Raw genomic sequence first — 26,689 nt, 5'->3', positions numbered from 1 at the left:
TTTCACTATGATAGCAGAGGAATGTCTGGGACAAAAGGCATGGCCATTTCAAGCACTTTCTCTCCTGGACTCTCTTCTCTTCTCCCTCCATACGACTTCACTGGGTGATCTCATCAGCTCCTATGGATTTAATGACCATGTGTCTCTGTGCTGATGATTCCCGCCCCAGTCTCTCTATCTTCCCCCCAAAGCCTCCCCTCCCCCCGGCTCTCACCCCAGGACTGATCCTAGGCTCCTCACTGTCTCTCATCCCCCCACTGTGATGACACCTCTGCTGCATCTCTCTCACCTGTGCCTTCCCTCCTCTGACACTGCCCCCACCCCGGTCCAGGCCCTCATCACCTCCTCCCTGGATTACTTCGTCCAGGATCAGACACAAAATGCTCCGTGTGGCCCTTCGTCACAAGCCCTCTCCTACCTTTCCCGGCTTCTTACACGCCACGCCCCATCACGTCCTCTTCCATCCAGTGACACCGGCCTCCTGGCTCTTCCATAAATGAGACCCTCCAGCTCCCTGCTCTGGGCATTCTCTCGGGCGTCCCCTAGGTTGGGAAGGCTCTTCCCCTTCATTTCTGCCTCCTGGCTTCCTTTAACTAAAATCCCATCTTTTATTGGAAGCCTTCCCCAACCCTATTAATTCCAGTACTTCCTCTTGGTTATTCCAGCTACAGTTTGTTTGTACAAAGTTGTTTGTTTGTCTTTTAAATGACTATGATTTAGGAACAAAAAGCATCAACAAAACTAAGCTCCCCCCAAGTCAGAGACAAAGCAGATCCCACTGTTCTCTGCCAAGGACACTGTCTTTGTACTCTGAGAGACAGAACAAAGACCACGACCAGGAAGCTGGAAGCTTGGATTCAGCGAGAATACAGCACTGCCTCCAGAAGCTTTCAGGTCACCAGGTGTGGACGGCTCCCCCGAGGCATGACAAAAGCCGGTAGGTGCAGCGGCTGAGTCACAAAGGCCAATGGCCTGAATCTTAAACCAGTCAAGCAGGACCCTATGACCACGGATGATGAGTGTGACAGATTGCTGGCTCCATCATGTCACTGGAGGACCAGTTTGAGAACACTGAGAAGGAAAATGGGGATAGTGACCCCCGCACGGCTCCATCTGGAACAGCTCACACCAGAAATAGCGTGGGAGACAAAATGGGCGCCCATCAATGGGCATACGGCTGAAGAGGGTCCTTCCTGGGGAGGAGTTTTAGGAAATGACTTTAAAAGCAAGAAACACCAATAAAGTGGGATTTTAAAAATAATAGGGCATAGCAGGCTAACTAAATTTCTTCTTATGGGAGGATTAGCAGGTTATCACAGGCCATCAAATGCCAGACAGGCCTCCATGCCATCCAGGTAGTCAAGGCAGAGACTGCACTGGCTGAGTGACTGGACCTGCAGCCACCCAATGGCAAGTCTCCAGGGCAGTGTCCTAACAACCCTTCCCTGGTTCTGTGCTAGTCAATATTATCATTAATGACTCAGGAGAAGGCCCTGGAAGCAGGTTTATCAAATCTACAGATGACAAGAAGCTGGGAGATGTGAGAGCACCCAGGGCAACAATCATGATCCAAATTAGAACTGTGGGCTAGAGCTGGAGAGAATTTAGAAAAATCTAATACCCAACTGGAGTTGTGTTAAAATAACTTTTCGAGAACAAGATGGTTATGGTTAGAAAGACAATCCTGCGGGATGGGCAGAGTAGGCTGTAATCTGGCCATGTGCTTTAGGCTCACACTGTGGGGAAAGCCCAGAAGAAAAGAAGCTCCACCTTCCTGCCCTCTGAAGACCACGTGCATCTGGAGGGTGGAGCTCAGCACTGGGGGGAGGTGGAGGGAAGCCAGGAAGTGATCAGCAGGACCAAGAAGCAAGGGAAGGACCTGGGGAGGAGATGACAAGGACTCTTCATTTGTTTGAAGGGCAATGCCATGGAAAAGGGACCCATCTGTCTAATCCAGCAGCAACTTCTCTCAGCACAAAGAAAACCTAACAACTAGACATATCCCAAAGTAAATTGAACTGCCCAAAGCTCCCTCACAATAAAGCATGCTTCTATAGTGTTTTAAGGTTCCCTCTGTCAGTCAAGAAACATGTATTAAGCAGTTGTGCTGGGCATAGGGCCAAGTGCTGGAACTGCAAACACCGAGAGAGAGGCAGTCCCTGCCCTGGGGGAGCTTACATTCTACATAACAGGGAGCTGGAGGGCGTGGTAGAGGGGGGGAGTGGACAGAGCACCAGGGCTGGAATCAGGCCATCTCTGTGACCCTGGGCCAGCCACTTTGGCTCTGATCCCCAGGGTGGCTGTGAGGATCCAATGAGGCACCTAGCAAGAGCTATGTCAGTGATGAGGAGGAGGGTACCTGAAGCAGGGGCATGGCAGAAAGCCCAGCCTCAAGAGGAAAGAGTGGAAGGACTCGTGATGCACAGAAGTCACGACGGCAGCTCTTCTGGTGGTGGCAAAGAAGTGGAAACCAGGAAGGTGTTTATCCACTGAGAAAAGCTGTGAACAAATCGTGGTCTGCGAATTGAATGGCAGACAGTGGCCATAAGAAAGGCTGATGGGATGGCCTCAGAGAAGCCTGGCAAGCTTGCAAGACTTGCATGAACTGACCCAGCGTGAAGTACAGTTCACCAACAACACTGTAAGGCAAGCCCCAGAGGCCCAGCTCCTAAGGACTGACAAGGAAGCTCAGTGCCAGCATCCTGGCAGGAGCCTGCCCTGCTTGGCCAGGCATTATTTGGTGCAATTCTGTCTCTTTTCCAAAACTAGAGGTCTCCATGTGAAGACTGCAGGCAGGACCACTCACTGGGGATCTTCAGAGGATGGATTGGGCTGGCATCTATTCATGTCTAGTTACACCACTAGGGATGGAGGCCAAGGGAGCTACTGAGCCAATGAGAATCAATTCTTGGACAGAACAGATACTTATTTCTCTGACTCCAAAGCAAACACAGGGTGGACCAGCAGTGTGGCTGCCATATGCAGAACCCAACATGCATCAACTAGTCGTAAGAGCCAATCGTTCTTGATGGAAAAGGGGGCTCTGCCTGCTGAAGTGTGGGAATCCATCTGTAACAAGAGAACGACATCTCTCTACAAGATGAAGAGGGAGTGGCGAGAACTACCTGTCCTTCTGAGAACTGCCTTCCTTTGCTCTTCTCAGAAACCACACCATGAGAGTTCTCCCTTACTAAGGGAGATTAGAAGGTCATAGCATTAAGCTCACATGGTCAATCATCAAGTCCGTTCCTGAAAAAGAAGTAAGAAAAGGCCCCCTCCCTCCTTTTTCAGACAGGGTGGGGAGACAGGAGAATGGGTACCAAGCACTGCATCTGCACTGTCTGACCCAGTTGCTGTGTTGGTCAGTTTTACAGTACCAAGTTTCTTTTTTTTCTCTTTTTAAAAATTATTTGGTAGAAGAGATAGTTCCCTGGGGAGGAGGGAGAAGTATTTAGAAATACAGGTGACAAATAACAATTTCAAAAAATCTGTCCAGCTCACAATGCTTGGCTCCTCCTTCCTCACCATACCTGGCTGGTACACCTTCTAACAAGACACAACAAAAGTCCTTGGCTCCTCTAAGTGGAAGACAAGGCCTTCTGTGGAAAGTGACGCTGCACTTCCTCCAAGGCCTAGTTCCACCATTTAAACTTAAAAATAGCAGAAGCTGTAGGTTTGAAATGCTAAAGGGAAATCACTGCCACCTTGTGGCCAATCTGCATTGCACAGCTATTTCATCCCCATCACCCTAAGGAGAAATGCACCAAATGCTAGAGGGAGAAAAGACGACAGACAAGCGTCCAAGACAAGGCCCCAGCCCCCCAAACGAGGGGGCAGAGGCCTCTGAGCTGGCCTTGGCTGGAGGTCCTAAGCCATCGAGGCTCACAGCTGTAAAGGCAGAGCACAGTTGCCCATCCTAGAGCGCAAGGTGACAAGATATTACATCAGAACAAAGCCACTGGATGTTCCTCAATTTCCAGAGAAAGATTTTAGGACCTATATCCCAAAGTCGCTGAGCCGCACCCAGAGACACCAGTACAAGGCCAAGCCTCTCCAGGCGCTCTCTTGGCCAGGATGGAGGAGGGAGGGAAGCACCAGAACCAGGGTGATGGAGCGCTGCTGCCCGTGTGTCATATGCCAAGGCTGAGCTGAGGCACAGGGAAGGGGGCTGTGCCAAGGAAAGAAGGACCCGAGTTCAGAGGCCCCTGAGGAAGGCTGTGCCTCCACTCCTAGCCTCTCCCAAGTCACCCACCTCAGCTGCAGCTCAAAGCCAGCTCACGTGGGGATCTGTCGTGGCACCCAGAGGGCTGGGCCTGCAGTACAGATGTGACCGCAGACACTTCCGAGCTGGGTGACCCTGGGCAAGTCACTTCACCCTGTGTGCCTCAGTTTACTCATCTGTAAAAAGGGCTGGAGAAGGAAATGGCAAAGGTCTCCAGGATCTCTCCCCAGAATACCCCAAAAGGGCCATGAAGAGCCAGACACAACTGAAACAACTCCATTTCTGTGTCCACAGGGGCTTCACTTCTTACCCATCGCGCCTTGTCTAAAGAACTCAGGGATGAGGTCTGCTAAAGTGCTTCCTTGGTCTCCGGCTTCTCCCTCCTTTCCAGGGGTCCTCGCCAAGGCGTGGAGGCCAACCCCTAAGGCTGGCTGGTCTGACCACCTCTTCTCACAGGTGTCCCCACAACGCTGGCTCTGAGCCCGTCTCACTGCCTCCTTTGCATTCCCCTTTTACTTCCTGAACTGAATTTGTATTAATGCTAAATTTGTTTAAAGTTCTACATTAACTTGTCTGCAACTTTAAAAAGATGTTTTATATTTTGCTCAAAACACTAAATAGGTTTTTAAAAAAAAATTAATGTGGCAAATACTTGACTTTTTGGTTTAATGATTCTTGGAAAACCAAGTTTACGGATCTGCAAGAGAGAGAGCCCCAACTTTCCAGGATTCTTGGTGGAAGAGGGTTCTGTCATCACCACCACCTCATGTTACCTAAGCTACCTGCAGGGTAACTCAGGCAACACCACCGAACTGTCACCCCTTCACTGTCCTACCTGCAGGGTAACTCAGAAAACACCACCGAACTGTCACCCCTTCACTGTCCTACCTGCAGGGTAACTCAGGCAACACCACAGAACTGTCACCCCTTCACTGTCCTACCTGCAGAGTAACTCAGGCAACACCACAGAACTGTCACCCCTTCACTGTTCTACTTCCATTAAAATTATTTCACCAGCAAGCATCTGCTAAGTAACTACTAACAGCCAAGCAAAAGCCGAGGGATATAAAGAGCAGCCCTGGCACTGGCCTGCCCCCGGAAGCTCCCAGCCTAACGGGGGAGACAGCACGCCAAGAGCCACGGACAGACAAGACATACAGAGGACAGACGGAAGACTGCCCCTGAGGGCGGCACGAAGGGCTTAAGAAAGGCCAGCTGTGGCACAGAGTGCCTCTGAGAACCCACAGCCCGAGCCAGACTGAAGTGGATGAGGAAGACTGAACAGAATAACAGAAATCAGACAGAACACAAGCACTGTCAGTGTGTGGTTTTCCTAAGTGAATGCATGGTTTAGCAAGTCCTCTTTCTATCTGAGGCTGCTTCTTCTGCAGTATAAGGCAGGCTTTGAGTTGGTCCTTCCCAGTGGCCAGAGGTGAGGAGGGAGAGTGACCTTGGGGACAGCCAGGGAAAACGTGCCAAGCTGGGAGATGAAGAGCAGTCAGGAGGCCAGTGTCACTGGATGGTAGAACATGTGGAAGGGAAAGAAGACTGGAAAGGGAGGAATGTCCAGGTTATAAGGGGCATCTAAAAGCCAAAGAGAGAATCTTATGCTTGATTCTAAAGGTGACACAGCCCCTAGAGCTTACTGACTAGGGGAGGGGTACCACGGTGCAAGAGGTATAAAACTGCCTGAGAAATAATCTCTCTGAAAATCAGAATGGATCAAACAGAAACCAATGACTTCATGAGGCAGCAAGAGATACTAAAACATTATCAAAAGCCTGGAAAATCACAACAATATCAACTTAGAAAACAGAAGGGGGGGGGTGGAATTAAGGACTATCTAAACGCCAAGACCAAAAAAGGAGTCTATGCATTATATTTTAAGAAATCTAAAAGGAAAATTGCCCAGATCTCTGAAAACTCAGGGCAAAGTGGAAACAAAAAGAATTCACCAGTCACCTCCTGAAAAAAAACCCAAAATGAAAACACCCAGGAACATTACAGACAAGATTCAAGGGTTCCAGGGAAAAAAAATAATAAAACGACAAGAAGCCAGAAAGAAAGAATTCAAGCACCAAAATGCACATCACATAAATCCAGCAGCCACTACACTATAAAGGAGCAGAGAACTTAGAATATGACATTCCAGAAGGCAAAGGATGTGGACTTACAGCAAAACTGATATAATGTTAGAGGGGGGAAAATGAACCTTTAATGAAATAGAGGACCTCCAAGCATTCCTGACAAAAAGACCAGAGATGTATGTGTAGGAGCTCTGAAATTCAAACACTGGAATAAAGAGAATGATGAAAAAAAACAAACATAAATAAAGGACTTAACAAGGATAAAAGACTCACATTCAAAGATGGGGAGAATATACTTGTCCCCTCTGATCCCTATTATCATCAGGGCCCACAGAGGGAGTCCAATTAGACAAGGTCTAGGAGCAGCTCTGTTATGCCTTGATGATCTTAAAAGAAGAATGAAGGCGAGGACGAGGAAAAAACTGAGGGGAGAAAGGAAGATTAGGAGAAATTATCTAACATAACCTGGGTACACAAGGAGACATTTATACGAAGAGGAGGGGTACTGAGAAGCAGCTGACATCTGAACCTCACTCTCATCTGAACTGCTCAAAGGAAGGAAGAACAAATAAACACACACACACAAATGCGCACATGCATGCACACATGAACACACACACAGTTGGGTATAGAAGCACATTTCACTCAACAGTGAAATAAGAGCAAAGAGGGAATTAAGGGACAGATTAGTTCTAAGCAAAGCAAACTCTAAGGATGTACAAAAATGTTTGTAGCTCTTTTGGAGGTGACAATGGGAGTCTGAGAGGGTGCCCACAAGCTGGGCACTGTATACACAAGTTATGGTATATAGATGTGACTGTACACCACTGTGCTGAACTCATACGTGCACCCACCTCCTGATAGAGAGGTGAAGGGCTCAGAATGCAGAATGAGAAAGACATTTTTTACACATGGTCACTGTAGAAAATTTTTTATTGAATATACATGTTTATAGCAGGATTTTTATTTTTCTTGTGTTCTCAATTAAGAGAAGTAGGGTTGGGCTAGAAAGGTAAGAAGGTGGATCTTGGCTTCTTAAAACAATTTTTAAAAAAAAACTTTAAGAGATCACTAGTAACTTTGGAGACATCGGTTTTGGTTGAATGACAAGGTCAGAGGAGAATTAAGAAGAGAGTGAGAGGGAAGGAAGTTGAGGCACCAATTACACATGGCCTTCTTAGGGAGTTTAGCTACCAAAGGAGGAGAGATAGGATGCAGCTGGTGGGGGTGGAAGGGGGAACCCCAGGCACGCTGGCAGATAGCAGGGAAGCAGCCAGCAGACAGGGAGACTTTGAAGAATGAGAAAGTGAGGAGACAACAGTAAGAAAAATCTAGAAAAGACAGAATGGACTCGAGTCTTGTGGGCAAGTAGAGGATCCACCTTGGCAAGAAGGGATCAAAGTGGAGAGAGCGAGGGAGGCCTCTGAGTGATGGGAAGTGAGAAGGGCAAGGGGAGAAGAGGGAGCTCTCAGAGAATGTCCTCAATCTTTTCAGTGAAATCTGAGGCCAGGGTTTTCAACTGAGAGAAAAAAAAGCAAAAGTAGCCCCTAGGAACCTGTACAAATAGCATAAAGAGATCAAGTGGACCTCAGCAATCCTCCTGAATTCATAAGCATCCATGAAGACCCCCATGTAGCTTGGTCCTCCATCTATCCATCCCTCATCCATCACCTCTTCCCTGACCTCACTCTTTCCCTCAGGGAAATGCCACACCACTCCCTGAGCTTGTCATGCCCTCCCGCCATCCAGAGCACACCAGCCAGCCCCACCCTCCAGGCACTGCCAACAGCTGCCTCCCATGGCTCCTAATCTCAAAGTGCTCAATGCTAAAGGCTGTGTCCACTGGAAAAGCAGTTCCCTAAATCAGCTGAGCTCAGCAATCCATCCTTTGAATCATCTCAGATAAGATCATCACTCTCCCCAAGGCCAGAGGAGTTACCCCACCTCCTTCCACAGTCAGTAAAAATGTATTAAGGGCCCCAGGGCTCCCAAACCAAACCCCACTGCTCCCTGCTGCGGAGGCTATGTCCTACCCCCCGAAGACTGATGGCCTTGAGAAAATGCCCTCCCTCAGCACTGTCCTTAGCTCCAGCCTCTCAGAGGTGGCCTTCTACCCTACCAGACTAACCTTTTCCAGAAGCCTGCCCCTTCAACCATATTCCACAGATCATGACTCTGCAAGGCTTGTTTACACAGCTTGCTTATATTGTTTGCTGGTGGTCTCCCCCATTAGACGATAAGCTCCTGGAGGACAGGGACTGTCTTTTATCTCTTTTGGCATCCCCAGTGCCTAGCCCACAGCGCCTGCACACAGTAGGTACTAAATGTTTGCTGACTTCCCCTTCACCAGTTACTCTTCCCTTTAGGATAAGAGAACCAGACCTAGTGGACCACTGCTTTCCTGAGTCTGGCTCCAAATGGCCTTTCCAGTCTTATTTCACGTTATAAAAACACTCTGTGTTTGGACCAAGCTGGATGAGCGTCTGTTCCCCAATCTCGACATTTCAGCCCCACCCTCTGTGAAGCCCCCAAGGCTCTCCACATCTCTTCCCCTTCTAAGTCCAGCTCTGATACTCTATAAGTAGCTACAGTTCTCTCCCCAAATTACTCTGCATCATACTTAGAAATTCTATTAAGAGGCAACTAGAGATGGATACAATTCTAGACAATTCTGGGCCTGGAGTCAGGAAGGACCTGAATTTAAACTGTGCCTTGGGAACTTACTAGCTGTGTAACCCAAGGCAAGTCACTTAACCACTGTTTGCCTCAGTTTCCTCATCTATAAAATGGAAATATAACAGCACCTCCCTCTCAGGGTTATTGTGAGGATCAAATGAAATAACATTTGTAAAAGAGCTTAGCACAGTTCCTGGCATATAGTAGGCGTTATATAAATACTAGCTATTATCATTATTACTCTTTTTCCAGATTAATGTTTTATCCATCTAAGCAAGGTGGATAAACTTTGTACCTCCAGGACTTAGCACAGTGGCTGGAACACTGTTAAGTCCCTAATCGATATTTAAGGCATTAAAAGCAATGTACCCAGAAACAGTACAGCCTGTGAGGCAGTGATCTGACTGTCACAGGACATGGATGCAGGCCCTACCAGCGGCTCACAAGTCATGACAGCACTTCAACGCTTGCAATCCACATTCCTCACCACCCTGAGCATTGTACCCATTTTACAAATGAGCCCTGATGCTCAGCAGAGATAGGATTCACACCCAGGCCTCCTGACTCCTCCAGACCTACAGCTCTTTTTTTCTCCTAAAAATCCCAATAACTCCCAATGGCCACAGCAAACACTCAGAAACATGGCAACCACAGGCCTGCCCTCAGACCTCCTATTCCTGACTTACTTTGCAAAGATTGCCATGAGCTTTTTTCTGTTTCTTCGTGGTTCTGAATCTTCATCAAATTCCTCCATCTCCTTCCCCAAAAAGACCTCCTGGTGAAAATCTTTGTTCAGGTGCCCGTCCATCTCCATCTTGACACCGTTCAGGTGATCTCTGGGGAGGATCTCATTCTCATCCTTGTCGATTCCCTTCTCCTTTAAAGCTGAGTTGTTCGCAGGCCTGGCATAAACGTCCATGAGGAGGAAAACAAAGAGCAGAGACAAGTAGACGGAGCCCAGGCTGCAGAGGAAGGCCTGCTTGGACACCATTTTCTTCTGGCTCTTTAATATGAGCTCAGGTATCTTCAAGGAAGGATCCAATTGGCTGCCAAAATAAAAGCAAAAGAGTAAAGCTCTCAGAAGGCCCCAGCCAAAGGTGAGACTGGCCTCCTAAACTGGGGCCTTGGTCAACTAGAAACCCACCGTGAAGCCCAAAGGACAAGTGTATGCTGTCACCTGAAGAGTCATCTTTAACAGGAATCCTCTGTTAGCAATAATGGTAATATCCAGAAATGGGATGAAAATCAGAAGAGGTCAGGCAGGTTGGTCTGGCCAGCCTGTTGGCACATGCCCATAATCCCTGCTGCTAGGGAGGCTGAGGCTAGCAGCTCACTCGAGTCCTTAGTCCTGAGCTGTGAACTCAGGCTACAGTGGAATGGGTCTCCACCCTAACTCTAACACAGATTGGGTAAGCCCAAGAGCTGAGGATGACAGGAGCCTAAGGAAGGGGGAAAACATGGCCAGGCTGGAAAAATGGGAGGCATTTACAGCTTCTGTGCCTACCAGCTTCAGGAGTCAGGTCTATATGAAGACATTACACCTGTAGCCTAGGCAAGACAGCAGTCATCCTGATAGGATACAGGCTCTGGGAACCCCCTTATCTACCTGAGGCCAGAAGCTTTTCATTATTGCTAGGCCCAAATCTGTTACTCTCAACCTAGTCTAACCCCTCCTCTAGACCACCCCTAGACCCCTCCCACAGTCTTTCTGTATATAAGACCTATCTTGCCTGCATTAAGGCACTGAGATTCAACTCAAACTCAGTCTGTGTCAGATTGTTCTGACCCGCTTGTCACAACACAAGCCTCACAAATACTAAGGCTCCTTAAGAGTCTAACCCATTATGGCAAATCTTTAATAAACTTTGTTTTACTTTGGCAGAGAGAAGGCTTGAGTCGAATTCATTCAGCCAGGACCCGACGTATTGGTATTTTGGGGTCTTGAGAACCCCTAAACCTCAAACCTCAACGATACCAGGCTAACTTCATTTTGTGACAGGGTTACTAAACTGGTACATCCAAGGAACAATGTAATTATTTATAAAAATTACCCAAATTTTAACAAATCATCTGATAAAGTATCTTACATGTTGTGGGTTTTTGAAATTATAGTGATATATTCTGTTTTTATGTAATTTTCCTTTCCCAGGCAGAAGCCTTCCTTCCCCAGTAGGCCTAAGGACCCCCATGGGGTCATCGGTACTGGGATCACCCAGGAGAGGAAGGCCTCCCCCAATGCAGATTGATTCCTTCTCAGCCCCTGCTAGTTCAGCAGAGGTGAAGGGGACCTGCCCAGGTCACACAGGCAGGATGTGCCAGGTGGGTTTCCAAGCCCTTGTACCTAAGAAGAAATAAAGAGAGAAGAAGAAAACCAGAGAAAACCTGGCCAGCATGGCTGTCAAATTTGAGAGCTCTCCTAAGAAGGGAATGTATTTTCTCCTCTCATCCTCAGGGCTGATCTTGGTCAGATTAATCTCCTCCCATTTATCTTCTGCTACTCTGACAGGAAAATGGAAAGATGCCAACTAATGGAGAGCACAAGCAGATGGATCTGAATGGGCTGATCAGCCAGCCTCAAGGAGCCACTGCCATCACAGTGGGAAGGTCCCCAACAGGAGGAGCCCAGGATCTCTTCGTGACCCTCTTATACATGAGCTGGATAAAGTCAAAGATGGTTTGAACAAAATCTGCAGCTAACTTGGGGGCTGGAGAACACACCAGAGAAGCCAGGATTCTAAAAGGGTGACAGGCTAGCCCAGTGCACTGAACCTAATAAGAGAAGATTAACTAAGGAGAAACACTGGGCTCAAGAAATTGGGATGGGGAAGCACAGACAGTCTGAGAAAGATGGGGGCTGCTAGTGGACTGCAAGCTCTGAGAGTCACTGGGGCAGAACTGCCAAAATAAGTTAAAGCCCCATTAGGGAGAATAAACAGAAGCCAAGTCCCATGTCTGCTCCATGGGCAGGCAACCACTGATAAGAGGCCCCAAGTCCATGGAGGCCATGACAGAGCAGGGATAGCACAGCTTCTCCCAAGTACTCAAGAGAAGGGTTTAGCCCTGAAGGGCAGTGGGGCCCCCCAACTGAAGATAGGTAGTGTGAACAAGACCACTATGGTCCCTCCCACCTCTGAAATCCTGTGTTTCTGACACGGAATAAGCCCTGTTTAAATTAATTCACTTTTTTGTAGCTTAAAATCTGTACCCCTGCAGATTTGGGGAGATGTGTATCCTAGGCCAAAAGACAAAAATTCAGAAATACTTGGGAATGGTAAGATTTTCTCCCCCCTTCCCTTCTGGCCATAGGCTTTAGCTCTTTCTACACCCCCCCCCCAAAACAGTCCCTCCTTTTTTTTCCAGTCCAGCAAAATTTACATTTTGCTGAACCGGGGGTTAGAGAGTCAATTAGAGTCCCTAAACCTATCAGCAAGAGTCACTTCAAAAGAAGCCCCAAAGTCTCATTAATCTTTCTCTTAAAAAAAGTTTTCCAAGTACTTGTAGATAAGGTAAAGGCTCCTCCAAAATCCCTCTTTTCAAAGTGTAACAAAAAAATAAAATCTGTGTCCTCCAATTAACTGAACTGTTATTAACATCAGAATAAATGTCATTCCAGACCTCCTTTCCTTTATTTATCAGCCTCCCAGAAGTCCCCTCCCTTTTCCCCTAAGATAAGAACTTGGAAACCCCCCCCCCCAAATGATACATGATTCTGACTTGCTACAAATCAATGGTGTGCATGCACACACAGTTTTGAATCAGGAATCAGTCAATGTCAGTAACCCAGGAATCCATGCTTGGCCCTCTGGTACTGAATAACTTTTGTCAATGGCTTGGCTCAAGGCAGAGCTAGCATGCTGATCCTATGTAAAGATCACCTGAAATTGGGAGGGTCAGGAGCCAAACAGCAGCCATTCTTTAAAAATAGAAGAGGAAGAAGAAATCTGGTAATTTTCGTGGCTTGTGAGCTCAGTGGTACTGAACAGGGTCATGAAGCAGCCAAGAAGGCCATCCTCTTCTCCAGGAGCACCAAGTTATGGTCTGACTCACAGACACCTTGGGAACTGAGCTGAGACCCTCCCCCTCCCACCTCCCATACCCACACAGACACACCTGGACTCTGTGAGTAACTGGTCAGTGACAGATGTTTCTGCCTCCCCATTAAGGTGAGCGTTGCCAGGCACCAGGTCAGAAAGGCTCGCAGCACGGCCGTCTCAGCTGCACTGCTCTGGGATCCCTCTGATTTTTCCTGCAGGACTCCATATCAGGAAGGAGTCCATTCCTGATATGGAGTCCATTGAGCGCAGGTGAATGTCCAAGGAGTTCCTGCCAGCTTGCTCTGCCCCTCCCCACCCTTCCAGCCTCCTGTAGTCTTCCCCCATTAGATTATAAACTCCTTGAGGACAGAGGCTGTCTTTTTTATATTTGCATCAGTAGCACTTAGAACAGAGCCTGTCACTTAATAATGTTTAATGACTGACTCACTCACCACAACCCTGGTATTAACAGTTAGTCTGCAAATTCAGCTAAATCCCTGGTATTTCCTGGTCAGCCCACAAGTGCACCTGATACAAACAGACTTCCCCTTCTGCTATTCGTCCTCTCAGGTGTAAATCTTTACTGTCCTTTGTGAAATTCTATAGTACCCATCCTGCCTGAAGTAACGAAGACCCACATAAAGTTGCTGAAAAGACTGCTCAGGACCCACTGGCTTTTGTATACCATGGTCTATGTTCAGCACGTAATAAGCCACTTTTAAACTGTCTCTGCATGCCAACACGTACAACAGGCAGCAGCGCCTGCCAACAAACCCTTGGACAATTTTTATGTCAACGGAAACCTAACTTCCAGGAGGAGGGAGGTGACACACTGAGATCTAAAGGCTGGAGGGCAAGCAGGGCAGTGGAAGGGCACCCACATCACATGAGACAGCGGGCCTGTAGAAGATTCCTGGTGGGAGTAGGAGAGAGTCTCTGAAAGGATCAGGTCCGTCACAGCCAGGACTCCTTGTGTGAGAGGGCTGGACACAAGAGCCACCAAGGTCCTTTCCAACACCCAAATTCAGTGATTCTGTGAATGATACACAAGACTGGAAGCCCAATTAAGCTATTTATCAGTTCTGAGGCACCTGGCAAATCATCTGCCTGCTAAGCCTCAGTTTCATCATCTATAAAGTGACTACTGGGTTAATAAGGGATCTATGACCTAGAGGAAAAACCACCAGAGCAGGGAGAAGTCTGGTGACCCTGCCACCGGAAGAATGAGAGCTGCCTTTAAACAACTAAGGGGCTGATTCTCCAGCAGGTAAGTGGGGGAAAGATTTAAATAGTTCTTAAGAGAATAAATGTAAACGATTAACAATCATAGAAAGAAGGCTCCAAACCATTAGAGGGGATGCAAGGACAAAAACCAACTGTGCTGGCCAAGCTATGGGCAAACAAGCACACCCTTTGGGTGGAGCTGTAATTGGCCAGACCCTTCTGTACAGCGATCTGGGATCATACAAAAACCAGCTCTAAACTGCTGTCACACTGGTGAGTGATCGCCACTGTCCAGTCCACAGCTACAGATGCACCCCCCAAGGAGGGCAATTATAGCACTGGAGCACTAGCAAAAAACAGCCCACAAAGGAGGTGCCTTAGGGAAGAGAGATGGAGCCACGTGTGGGCATTGAGCGCAGGTGAATGTCAACTGTATGTAGGAAGGGGAGAGGAAGGGAAGAAGAGAAACAAGTGGAATGTGGGAGAGGCCACCCACTGTGCAGCTCCATGTGAAGCCCTTCTCAGAAGGTTGCACTGCCCACGTTCAGAAGGAAATGCTGAAGTTCTGTTAGGGTCATAAAAATAAACACTTAACGAAATACATCCATGGACACCAGTATGAGAAGGCCTGCATGGGACAAACGAATGAACATGCTGCTTGCTTGCTCCCTCACCCCTCCCAGGACCGATGCTCACCTCTCTCTGCACCCACTGTCTAACTGCTTATTCTGCATAGGCTGGAGGAGCCAATGAGAGGGGCAGCCTGGGGCGGCCTTATCAGCAGGCAGCCCCCTGTGGCCGGCTCCCTTGGACTCACTCACTCTGGTCCTCTCCAGTTTGCTCATGGCTAAGCAGAAGCAGGCATGGGCAGGGCAGGGAAGTCCTTTCAAGAGTTCTTTTTTTCTCTAGTGGACTTTCAAAGGGAGTTTTGATTGAATGGGATCCTGACTTTGGAAACCAATCCATGCCCAAGATTTGACTGTGCTGGACACGAAAGTAATGGAATCTGGGTGTACTGCTATAAGAAACAACAATTTTGAAGAACTTAGAGAAACATGGAAAGAACAAAGAGAGTAGAACCAAGAGAAAACTATACAATCTACCATAATGATCTAAGGGAAAACAACTCTGTAGTCCCTCCCATTAAAGAAGAAACAACCCAAACTCCTCTCAGGAGAGAGGGAGTAAGCTGTAAAAATTATCAGCACAGTCCCTTTGGGGCGTGGATTTTGCTTGAATTACTCTCACAATAAAGGATTCAATGAGAAAGAGTGCATGTTGGGACATGACTGATGTTTTTTAAAAAAGCATAAAAGTTATTCATTATTAAAATAAGTACATAAAAGGGTTATTACAGGAAAAAAGGATTATAGGTGTTGTAAGGAAAAGCTGCCAAGAGGCAGATTAGGCTGCTAACTCTCTAACAAAGCTGCCCCAAGTGGCCAACACGGCCTGGGGGCAGGGAGGACTCACTGAGGGGGATCCTGATCAGGGACTGATTGGACAAACCGAAAGCCAAGGCTCTTCTCCCTGAGCTCCTGGCCTCTTGGTCTATAGACCATGTTGTCCCCTTGTCCTCCCTCCCCTGAAGTCTGGGTGCCCAAGGGCTCTCGCGGCTCAGCTGCTCAGTTTCCAGCTTTTCTCCCAGTGATGAGTTTCCCCTAAAGCCTCTGTTTTGGGAGGAGCCTGGGTTGGCAGTCCTCTCTCCCTCTCCCATGTCTGACTCCAGCAGGGCCATCTCCAGTGATCCTGATCTGTAACTGGCCACTGGACCCAGATAGCTCTGGAGGAGAGTGAGGCCGGTGAGCTAGTGCAGCCCTCCCTCACTTACATCCGATTCATCTGCATGTCATGGCACCATCTTCCTGATGTCATGGTCCTCTTCAAGAATGAAGGACAAACAACAACCTGTGAGTGTCCAAGCTGCCCCACTGGGGACCCAACTGGCCAGCTCCATTCTGATAACTCTGCTCCTTCCTTTCTTCTCCTCTCTCTCCCTTCCTTTCTTCCTCTCCCTCTGTCCAGGTGGAGTTTCATGCCCTTACCTATAGGTGCTCTGCCCAAATGAATGTAAATTTTGATGGCTGAAACCTAGCAAGAAATCTTGAGGTTAGATTTCTTTCTCAAAGATAGTGCCTTAAAGTAAACCAAATTTACTCTGACTCTCAACTTATTGGCCAACAATAGGTCCTAGTCCAAGCACCACTTAGTGGTCATAGTTTGGGTCTGCAAGACTCAGAGAGAACATACATAGTAATTGTTTTTGTTTTGGTAAGAAACCCTGAGGGTCTTTACCTCCCAGATAGATTTTTATAAAAATTTTGATTAGAAAAAGGGAGCCATTCCTTGGCTCATTTCTTAACCAGTCTTAATCACTGAATGGGCATTGCCTCAATCAAACTGAGACCTGTTAAAAATCTTAGCTTAAAAAGACCAAGGTTTCCCACTACAACCAGGGCCATCTTCAGTTGTCCTGATCTATGTCTGGCCACTGGACCCAGCTGGCTCCAGAGGAGAGAGTGAGGCTGGTGACTTTGCACAGCCCTGCCTCCCTTAAATGCAATTTACTTGCACAGCCATGGGTCTCATCTCCTTGAAACCATGGGCCTCTCCAAGCCTCTCTGAGAATGAAGGACAAACAACAGCAATTCTGATTTGGAGCCTCAGGCCTTTGCCACCAATGCCCCACTCCAGGGCAGGAGCTGTGCTCCTTCGGTTTGGATAGGCACCTCCAGCACTTAGCCACAGGAAGAAGATGGGCTCAAATTCAACCTCAGACACCAGGGGTGACCCTGAGCACATCATTTCTGACTCTCCATGACCCCGTTTAGGGCTTTCTTGGCAGAGATACTGGAGCAGTTTGCCATTTCCTTCTGCGGCTCATTTTACATGAGGAAACTGAAGCAAACAGGGTGAAGTGACTTGCCCACAGTCACATAGCTAGGAAGTGTCTGAGGCCAGATTTGATCCCGGGAAGATTTGATCCCTGACTCCAGGCCCAGTGCTCTGTTCACTGCACCATCTAGCTGCCCCGGCAAGTCACTTAACCCCAGATTGCCTCAGTTTCCTCATCTATAAAGGTTGTTGTGAGGCTCAGAGATCATAATTGTACAGTGCTGAGCCCAGCAGCCGGCATGGAGTGGGCGCTCCACAAACACCCTTCCCTTTAAGCACTCACGGAGTCAGTCTTAGCACAGTCACTGCACACAGTGAGTGCTTAATAAGTGCTGGAGCCTGCCTGCCTGTCACTTTCCTTTCTCCTTCCCCCAAGGCAGCTGCCTCAGCTGGCCCAGGAGAGGCTCAAAGCGCCCACCTCTGCCTCTCCTCTGAACAGCCTTCCCTCACCTTCCCCAAATGCAGGTCTCACTAAGTGCCCTTCTCACAGAGCCCCCAGGCTCTCTGGCTCCGGCCCCCCCTTCTCCTGCCCACCTCTTGGCCTCTCACAGCATCCAGCAGAGCTCACTTCCTTGGAGCAGTATCACTGTCATGCCCTGTAATTTAACTCTTTGGAGTTATTTATTATTTAAAGCGTTGCTACAACAAATGGGATGCAGAAGCCCTTCAAAAGAACAGAGTATTTACAATAGCCAAATATGATTTAGGTTAGAAAACAATGCATACAATTTTCTCTCAAATAGGGGCCTTCTGCTGTACCCTGCACAATGCTAGGTGCCTACCTAGGTAGTCATCAAAGAGAATGTGCTGACCACTTAGAGGATCATGGTACAGTCTATGTTTCATCCAGGAAAGTCAAGAAGCCTTTCAGAGGCCCTATAAATCCTTTCACATAAACTTACTACCTTAATAAGGACACCCCTAAGCTCACAGCCAGTAGAAGGCAAATCTAAGGGTCCTGTTCTCCCAGGAGGACTGCAATCGAGTTCTGAATTTAGCTAAGTACCGGTAAGATCAGGTTTCTAGTCCCAGGTCCAACACTTAATGGCCCTATGACCTTGAGTTTAACTATAAATGGGGTGTTCATCCCTGCTCAGCCTCCTTTATCACAGATCATCAGATGGAGTAACAGGTAGGAGGCCCAACAGATGATTAGTGCATCTTTTCCTAGGCTCCGAGGGGGTCAAGCCTGATTGGCACCAAAGGGGGGGGGGGGGCCTTGAGAAAAAAGCAGGCCCTTCACCCTGAACACAGCAAGCAGCTGCAGGGGCCCCAGAAGACACTTCCCCTGCCCCTCCCAGAACCCTGGTAGTATGGCAAGTCAGGGTTTGAATTGAGAAAATCAGATGAGGTCAGATTAGCCAACAGCTTCCTTAGACAAGCCGCTGAAACCCAGGTCATGAGAAGTAAAGTCCTTTCATTTGTGCAGCTGCACCAGAGCCAAATACCACCCTTCACAGGTGAGGGAACCTAGCCTCTGACCAGGACAGGGCAAAGAAGGTCTTTCCACTCAACCCTTGGTCTCGCTAACAATCCTACCTCCCATCGTCATCTCACTCCAGGGCCTCCAGATTTGGGGGAACTGCTGAAAATACCCAATCTCCTCCTCCTCCTCTCTCCAGACCATCCCCTGGCAGTGCATGACATTGATATGGCACTACATGCCAGGCACTGTGCTAAACACTTTACAAATACTATGTCATCTGATCCTCACAACAACCCTGGGAGGGAGATGCCATCATCACCCCCATTTTACAGATGAGGAAACTGAGGCAGAGAGGCTACAATGACTTGCCCACAGTCACACAACTAGGAAGTACACGAGGCTGGTCTTGAAATCAGGTCTCTATCCACTGGGCCACCTAGCTGCTCTAGATTGATGGAAATCAAGGAATGCCAGAGGCTACAACAGCTGGCTTTTGCAATGCAGACTCTCTCAGGTCCAGCAAACTGCCCCATACTTATCTGTGCCTCTATAAAAGGGCAGGTAAGAGCCTGTTTGCTTAGCCTGGATGCACCAGGGTCAGCGAGGCTTTTCTCTCTCCAGATAGCCAGGGGTGAGGCTGAGACCCAGCAGTGGAGAATGGCCTCCAACCTTGTCCAGTAGATGGGAGAGGAGGAAGCAATAGAAAGCCTTGTGTTGAGGGCCCCTTCAGCAAGTCAGCAAGCTTGGCCAGCAAAGAATGGAGAACAGATCCTGAAGAGCTGCAGCTATTTGCCAAGAGGCTAACTGGGAAGAGAAGCAGCCTACGTTAAGCCCAAGCTTAGGTGAGCATCCCATCAGAGCCACTGCAGCTTGGCTCAAGAACCTCAGGGAGCTTGGTCTTCCTGCTGCTGAAGGAGCTGGGCCTCAAGAAGGCCGCTGGCCAGTCTGGGTCCGTAAAGGCAAGCAGGTCGACAGTTACTCATCCTGGCAGGGTTTGGAGACAGGTGGCTCTTTCCCTGGGCCCTCCATTCAGTCACTTCAGTTACAGGGGCTCCAATTTCACAATTATCCCCTCCTCCCCAGCCCCAAGTCCCTGTCACCACTCTGCACTCAAGCTCAAGCTAAGCTGATCCATCCTGGGCAGAGAAGGTGGGGCAGGGAAACAGAGGGAGGGGAGGAGACTGAGCTCTTCCTATATCCTAGGAACAGGAGGAAGTATGCCCATCATCAACAGAGAAAGTTTTGGGAAGAGTGGCGTGGGAAGAAAATTGGGGAATTTCTTGCTTGTTAACTCTGCATCCCAAACCCAAATGAAAAATAAAAATTAAAAAAGAATAAGATTCTATAAAAGGTTTTGAATTTCTTTCTCAACCCATTTTGTTTCTGGTCCTAAAGAAGTCTTTCCTCTAGTCGAAAAGCATACCCAGCTAACCTTCCATCCTGCAGAAACAGATGACTAAAACACCAAAAACAATCACTTGAGACGTTTCCCGTCCTCCTCTTCCTCCTCTCTCGGCAATCTGGACCTGGCCAAACTCGGGCTGCACTAACTCGCCGCCCCCACCCGGCCAGTCCCCCGGCACACTCTCCCTCGAACCCCAGCCTGGATCCTGGGGCCAGGGTCGGCCTCCTCCAAACCTGTCCTGGTCCTGCTCTCGGTCCTTTCGAGTGCTTTACCCACAACAGGTAGAGCCGTGCACACCCCGGCTCCGAGGCTTGAAGCCCCGCATTGGAGGGGTGCAGGTTCGAACTAGGGCTCTGACACCAGCTCCCCGAGCAGCCCTGGGCAGGGCACCCCGCACGGGGCCCGCCCCGGCCCCGGGCTCTGACCGGCGGCAGGGCCGCGCGGACCCCTGCCCCCAGCTTAGTCAGCCCTTAGGCCCGGAGGAGGCGCCCACCGTGCGCACTGGGCACCGCGCCGAGCCCGGGACACAGAGACACGGAGCGGCCGGTCCTGCCGCGGCCCGGGGGGGCCCCGAGCGTGGGCCGGGCCGGAGGCAGCTCCCCCAGGGCAGCGCTGGGCACCGACGGCAGGATTCAAGGGGGACTCCTCCTTGGAGCGGGGGCGAGGGGAACCCTCTCCAGCCCGGTGACCCCCGACGGCTCCTCCAGCCCCCTCAGTCTGTGACCCCGGGGTCCCTCCAGTCCCCCACGAACCCGACTGTCCGTGACTGGGAAGTGAGTCCCCCATCGTCAGAAGGCTCCTGCCAGGAGTTCCCTAGCTGGACGGCCCGTGACACCGCGACTCACAAGCCCCCCGGCCCCCAGCCGAGCCCAGACCGCCCCACCGTGGGCGCCCGTCACTCACCGCCCGGAGCCCCGAGGTGAAACAGAAGCAAAGTCCGCGACACCGTCAACGGAAACCCGCACAGGCGGCCGCCATCTTTCTCGAGGGAAGGGGCGGGGAGGAGCGAGCGGCAACAGAGTCTTAAGGTGCTGCCATCTTTCCTCCGGGCGGAAGATACCAAGGCGACGTAGTCCCGATCACGTGCCAGAGGCGGAAACTACCCGTATCACATGACACCGGGCCCCTCCTGCCCCACCCCGCCCCTCAGCCCTGCCACCTCAGCGCCCTCGGCTGAAGGCACGCCTCCGCCAGCCGGCTTACGAGTCTGCGCGCCCGCCCCTCTCACTTTCTCGGCTGCCGAGAGGGGAGAGCGCCACCCACGGGAGCGAGGTGCATCACGGGTCGGGATGCAGGGACTGGGGGGGCGGGGGAGAGGCCGTCTCGCGCACGCGCAGTAGCGGCGCGCGCCGCCCCTAGCCCCTATCCGCCGGACGCCCCCTCCCCAGAGCAGAAGTCGGCGGAGAGGAGGTGCGCGCGCAGCCCCCGCGTGCAGCAGGGCGCGATGAACCTGCCGCGGTTCGTGTGCCGGCACCGCACGGCGCTGGCGCTGGCCGGCCTGGTGCTGTCTGCAGGCACGCTGCTCTGGCTGGCCAGGTGCGCGCCCGACAGCTCGACGGGAGGCGGGCGCGTGGACGGCGCGGCGCATGCGCCAGCAGAGAAGGGCGCGCCGGCCGAGAACGGCGCGTTCCTGGCCGTGCTGGTGGTGAGCGCGCCCGCGGGCACGGAGAGACGGATTGCCGTACGCGGCACGTGGCTGGCGGGCGCCGGGCGGCCGGGGCCGTTGGCCGACGTGTGGGCGCGCTTCGTGGTAGGCACGGCCGGGCTGGAGGCCGCCGAGCGGCGCGCGTTGGAGCGGGAGCAGGCGCGCCACGGCGACCTGCTGCTGCTGCCGCACGTGCGCGACGCCTACGAGAACCTGACGGCAAAGGTGCTGGCCATGTTCGCGTGGCTCGACGACCGCGTGGCTTTCGACTTCGTGCTCAAGGCCGACGACGACACGTTCGCGCGCCTGGGCGCCCTGCGCGACGAGCTGCGCGCGCGCGCGCCGGAGCGGCGCCGCCGCCTCTACTGGGGCTTCTTCTCGGGCCGCGGGCGCGTGCAGGCGGGCGGGCGCTGGCGCGAGGCCGCCTGGCTGCTCTGCGACCACTACCTGCCCTACGCGCTGGGCGGCGGCTACGTGCTCTCGGCCGACCTGGTGCGCTTCGTGAGCCGCAACCGCGACGTGCTGCAGCGCTGGCGCAACGAGGACGTGTCGCTGGGCGCCTGGCTGGCGCCCCTGGACGTGCGGCGCGAGCACGACCCGCGCTTCGACACGGAGTACCGCTCGCGGGGCTGCAGCAACCAGTACCTGGTGACGCACAAGCAGAGCCCCGACGACATGCGCGCCAAGCAGCGCAGCCTGACCCGCGACGGCCGCCTGTGCCCGCAGGAGGTGCGCCTGCGCCTCTCCTACGTCTACGACTGGGACGTGCCGCCGTCGCAGTGCTGCCGGCGCCGCGAGGGCATCCCCTGAGCCGCGCCGCCGCGGGGGCCGGGCCGGGCCGGGCCGGAGGGGGCGGACGCTGCTTCCGGGCCCCCCGACGGGCCCCCGAAGGCCGCGTTTGGACCGCAAGAAGTAGTTGATTATCTGTCATCTCTTGGGCTTATTTATTGAAACTTGCACACGTTGGTCACGTGACCTCTTCTCCTAATTCTGAGCCAGGCCAGCCAGCCTCCCCGGCCCTGTTACCTAGGAAGGGAGACAAACTCCAAAATACCAGTAACTAAAATTGACCTCTGTTTTAGTCACTTATGCCAAAGGAATCAAGAGTGTATATATTCCAGGGTGGGACTGAATAAATTTTCCTCATCTCATTCTAAACAAAACTGAGACTTGGAGGGGGAAAGATTATTTTAATGGCTGAAAAGGAAATCACTTTTTGACCTCTTTTCCACCATGCAGTAAAAAATATTCTTGCCAAGGCAATTGTAACTTTCCCTGATCTATTCGTTTGCATCTGACGTTAGCAATATTTGTTGTAGCAGGTAAAACTGAAGTTTGGATTTTACTTTAGAGTGACTATATTTAATGAGTCCTTGGCAATGTCTCTGGGCAAAGCAGTACTGTAAATACGGGTCAGTGTTTAACTGTGATATATTTATAAATACTATAAATATGTATAGTGAGGAGCTTAAGCTGAGTGTGAGGTTCCCAGTATTTGAATAGTATTTAATGAAAAGTCTTTTTATTCTTCATCTGTCTTAACAAAGCTTCAAATTCATGGGTGTACAGTTTGTTTTTAGGTTCAGAGTTTTATAATCCCAAATTGCTTCAAATCCATTTAAATTGGCAAGAATGTGAGAACCATCCATTTATCTTAACAGTTTACACATATTGTCTTTTGTCAGAGGCTCTCCTTTTAAGGTTCCCTTGATGGAATGAATAGTAAGTCACTAGCTCCTCTAACCAGGCAAAAAGGGTTTCTTGCTCTTCCACATTGACTTTCATTCTTGTAGCTTGTCCACAGACAAGACTGAATTCTTTAATATGGGTCTGAGGTTCTCCAAATGCTGCAAAGACCCTTCTCCCATTTCAGTGTTACTTTTAAACAACAGAGAGAGTGGTTCCTAGGGAATGACCCTGCCCCAGTGACCTCAGGTGCCTTTTTCTTTTTCTCTGGCAAATAGGAAAAATGAACACTAGTCCTTGTAATTAAAATAAGGCAAACCTTGGTTTTATCAACTGATCTCAAACCTTATTTGAACTGGTTTATCTAACTATATTTTTTTCTTTTGTGTTTTATACCACCTGAGAAATTATTAAGTAAGTGTCACCTTACTAGACTTGGTATAATCCAGGTTTAAGTCATTTCATTTTTAAACAAATATTGGGAATCATGAGGATTCTAAAACAATCACAGTGTTGTCTTAAAGTGTCAAGTTTTATTTTTCTTTATAAAAGAAAGAGATTGGTGTAAGAATTTTCAAAACCCCCTTCTCCAGAGCAGAGTGGTATTTTGGAAGAAGCCCAGGCCTGGGGCCATCAGTCTGGATGACCATGGGCAAATGACCTTAACCTCTCTGGGCCTCAGTGTCCCCATTTGTAAAATGAGAGGTGTTGTCCCTAAACTCTCTGAAGGATAGAAGCTCCAAAAGTCTGGGAGAAACATTAAGTGGGTTCTCTTGAAGCAAGGCCTACCCGGAGAACCACCTCATCCAGAAGACTAAGAATTAAGAGTTGTTCTCTGCATTGTTCAGTTCCCCTCCGGATTGACTGATGACCTTTCTGATCTGGTTACATGGGGATTTCCTTATTCTGTGCCCTTGAACCACTGAAGATAAGTCCTTACATTGATGTGACTGCTGAAGACAAAGTTTCTTTTGACTTGGCCAGCCCATATAGTCTGTGTCACTGGTCCCAGCTGGGACTTTCTTAAGGTACAAAAGGAACATCAATCAATTGCTGCTGAGACTCTATTTTTTTTTGAAGTAAGCCTGAAAGAATAAAAGGGGGGAAGCCTTTCTCATTCATTTCGTAAGGCCGTTGACTGAGCAGCACCCTTCATACTCCCCAACAAGCTAGGATTAGGGACTGAATCTGTGGTTCTGGTGGCACGCAAAGCCCCAAAGAGCAGCTTCTTCTACAAGGGCAGTTACAGGCCTTCCCTGAAACATACAGGCTTAGAACTGTACCTAGAATACAGAGAGGTTAAGACACTTGCCCAGGATCTCAAAGCCAGTGTTGAGACTTCAAGTCAGGCCTTCCTTCTCCAAGGCCAGTTCTCTCTGTCCATTGTGACTTTTTGCCTCTCAAATCTCTTGATGGAGTATAGGAAATGTCTTATACACACACACATATAGATATAGGTTGGGTGGTTTGCTGGGGGCCTTTTGCAGCATAGGCCCTTTTAGGGTCTAGTAAAGTATTTGGTAGGCTGTTATAAGAACATTAAACTTAAAACAGCAAAACATTCATACATCAGGAATATTATTCCATGATGCTTTAAGATACAGTATCCACCATAAGTACTTCTTAGCAGTAAGTCAGAACTTGACCACCAGCTCCCCCGTATTTTAACAGTGCCTAGTGACTTTTTGCTTAGCGTGCACAAATGATCCCACTCCATCTGTCGTTCCTGCTAGAGTCCCCATTTCTTTTCTCCTGCCCTTGTTTTACAGGAAAGGTTTAGAGAGTGAGAAAGGTGACTTAAAAGCACTGTGTCAGGAACATTGAATTGATGATGATGACATTTGTAAAACTTTTCATCAGGGTTTGAAATCGGGTGACCCCTCCCTATGGGCCAGATGTTCACCTTCTCAATTTGATTTTAAATCTTTTTTCACCTTGAAAATGTAAAAGCCTACTAAAGTTTTGCCTTTGGTCATTTGTATAGACACCTCTAATATCCCACCTACTCTGGTACATTTATTAAATTGTACAATCTGGAAAGGTGGGCATTTTTAAGTGCTCACAATAGTGACTAATGTGCCGAAGTGGCTAGGGCAGGGATGGGGGGAGCAGTGGTCATTTATATGGCATCTGCTTTGTGCTTTACAAATGTTGTTTGATTACAACAGCCCCAGGAGGTAGGTGTAGTTATCCCCAATCCCCATTTCACAGATTGAAGAAACTGAGGCAGATAGGTGAACGACTTTGCCCAGGGTCACACAGCTTGTGAATGTCTGAAGCTGCATTTGACTCCAAGCCCAACAATCTGTGCACTGGGCACCAACTAACTGCTTGTGATGAGCTACTTGTCTGTATTACTGTTAAGGTTAGTTGACTAACCCAATTCAAGCATTTCTTAAGCCATTCACCCGGATGAGGGACCCTGGAGATAGAAAGGCAAAAACTGAGAGAACACCTGCTCTCAAGGGGTTTGTGTTCTACTAAGGGGGATATAAACAATAGTACACAAGTAATTTCAGGAGTGGTTCAGCAAGCATTTTTAAGCACCTTACTACTACTACTAATAGCTGGTGTGTGTATACACATACATATATATATGTGTGTGTGTGTGTGTGTGTGTGTATCCTCGTTTTACAGATAAGGCAGGCAGAGGTTAAATGACTTGCCTAGGTCACACTGCTGGAAAGTAACCGAGTCTGGATTTGAACACAGGTCTTCCCCACCACATATTCTTCAGTGACGCTGGTCTCTTGACTGTTTCTGGAACAAGACACTCCATCTCTCCACTTCAGGCATTTTCTGTGGCGGGTTGTCTCCCCCATTAGATTGTGAACTCAAGGGCAAGGGACTTGTCTTCCGTCTTATCTCCTTAGCGCAGTGCCTGGCACTAAGTAGACCCTTGATAAATGTTTACTGTTGACTGCAGACCTAGCTGCCCCGCATTGTGCTGAGAGTACAAAATAGCCCCTGCCTTTGGAGTGATAGAGAATTAAGCCTGGGAACACCCCGCCCCCCCAGCCCAAAGCCAGAAAAATAAAGGAAGATAAATTAGGGCTGCTATAGAAAGTTGCCATCCCCTAGAAAGAAAGACGGGATGAGTGGATTTAGCTACAGAGCCTTCCACAGAACAAACCTTCCCTCAGCGGTTCCCCACCCTCTTGGAATCGGCATCTTGGGGGCGGGCAAGGTTTTCCAAAATGTACTTGCCAGTGTGGGGGAGGGGGCTTTCGGAAGGTCTGGAGGCGCGCTGACCAAGTCAGGTGGGGTGGCTCAGATCCTCAGGTCTGAGTGTGACATTTATGGTATGTCTTTATATACCGTATTTATAGTCCTGCAGAGTGGAGCCAAGCCTAGGTTTAGATGGCTAATGAAACCTCGCCGCTCTTCAT

At 49.6% G+C, this 26,689-nt stretch overlaps 2 protein-coding genes across 3 annotated transcripts in view; one reads left to right on the top strand and one right to left on the bottom strand.

The window, feature by feature from the left end:
• Positions 1-21,062, bottom strand: part of SDF4 (stromal cell derived factor 4) — a 47,582-nt gene extending 26,520 nt beyond the window's left edge. Inside the window, exons 1-2 of one of the 2 annotated variants that reach the window (XM_069079091.1) lie at positions 20,873-21,062; positions 9,672-10,031 (exon numbers count right to left, since the gene is read on the bottom strand). In XM_069079091.1, coding sequence (XP_068935192.1) covers positions 9,672-9,976 — 305 coding nt within the window. In that variant the 5' untranslated portion in view covers positions 9,977-10,031; positions 20,873-21,062. The other variant, XM_069079092.1, reaches the window with a different exon arrangement.
• Positions 21,063-21,281: 219 nt separating this feature from the next.
• Positions 21,282-22,877, top strand: B3GALT6 (beta-1,3-galactosyltransferase 6). The gene has a single exon (XM_069079093.1). The coding sequence runs from the start codon at positions 21,414-21,416 to the stop codon at positions 22,422-22,424; it is 1,011 nt and encodes a 336-aa protein (XP_068935194.1). The 5' UTR covers positions 21,282-21,413; the 3' UTR covers positions 22,425-22,877.
• Positions 22,878-26,689: the final 3,812 nt, after the last annotated feature.

The sequence above is a fragment of the Petaurus breviceps genome, unplaced genomic scaffold, assembly GCF_028583685.1.
Source record: "Petaurus breviceps papuanus isolate PSGF00001 unplaced genomic scaffold, PetGlider_PUasm1.0 91041, whole genome shotgun sequence".
Lineage (NCBI taxonomy): Eukaryota > Metazoa > Chordata > Mammalia > Diprotodontia > Petauridae > Petaurus > Petaurus breviceps.
This window is presented reverse-complemented; position numbering and strand designations above follow the sequence as displayed.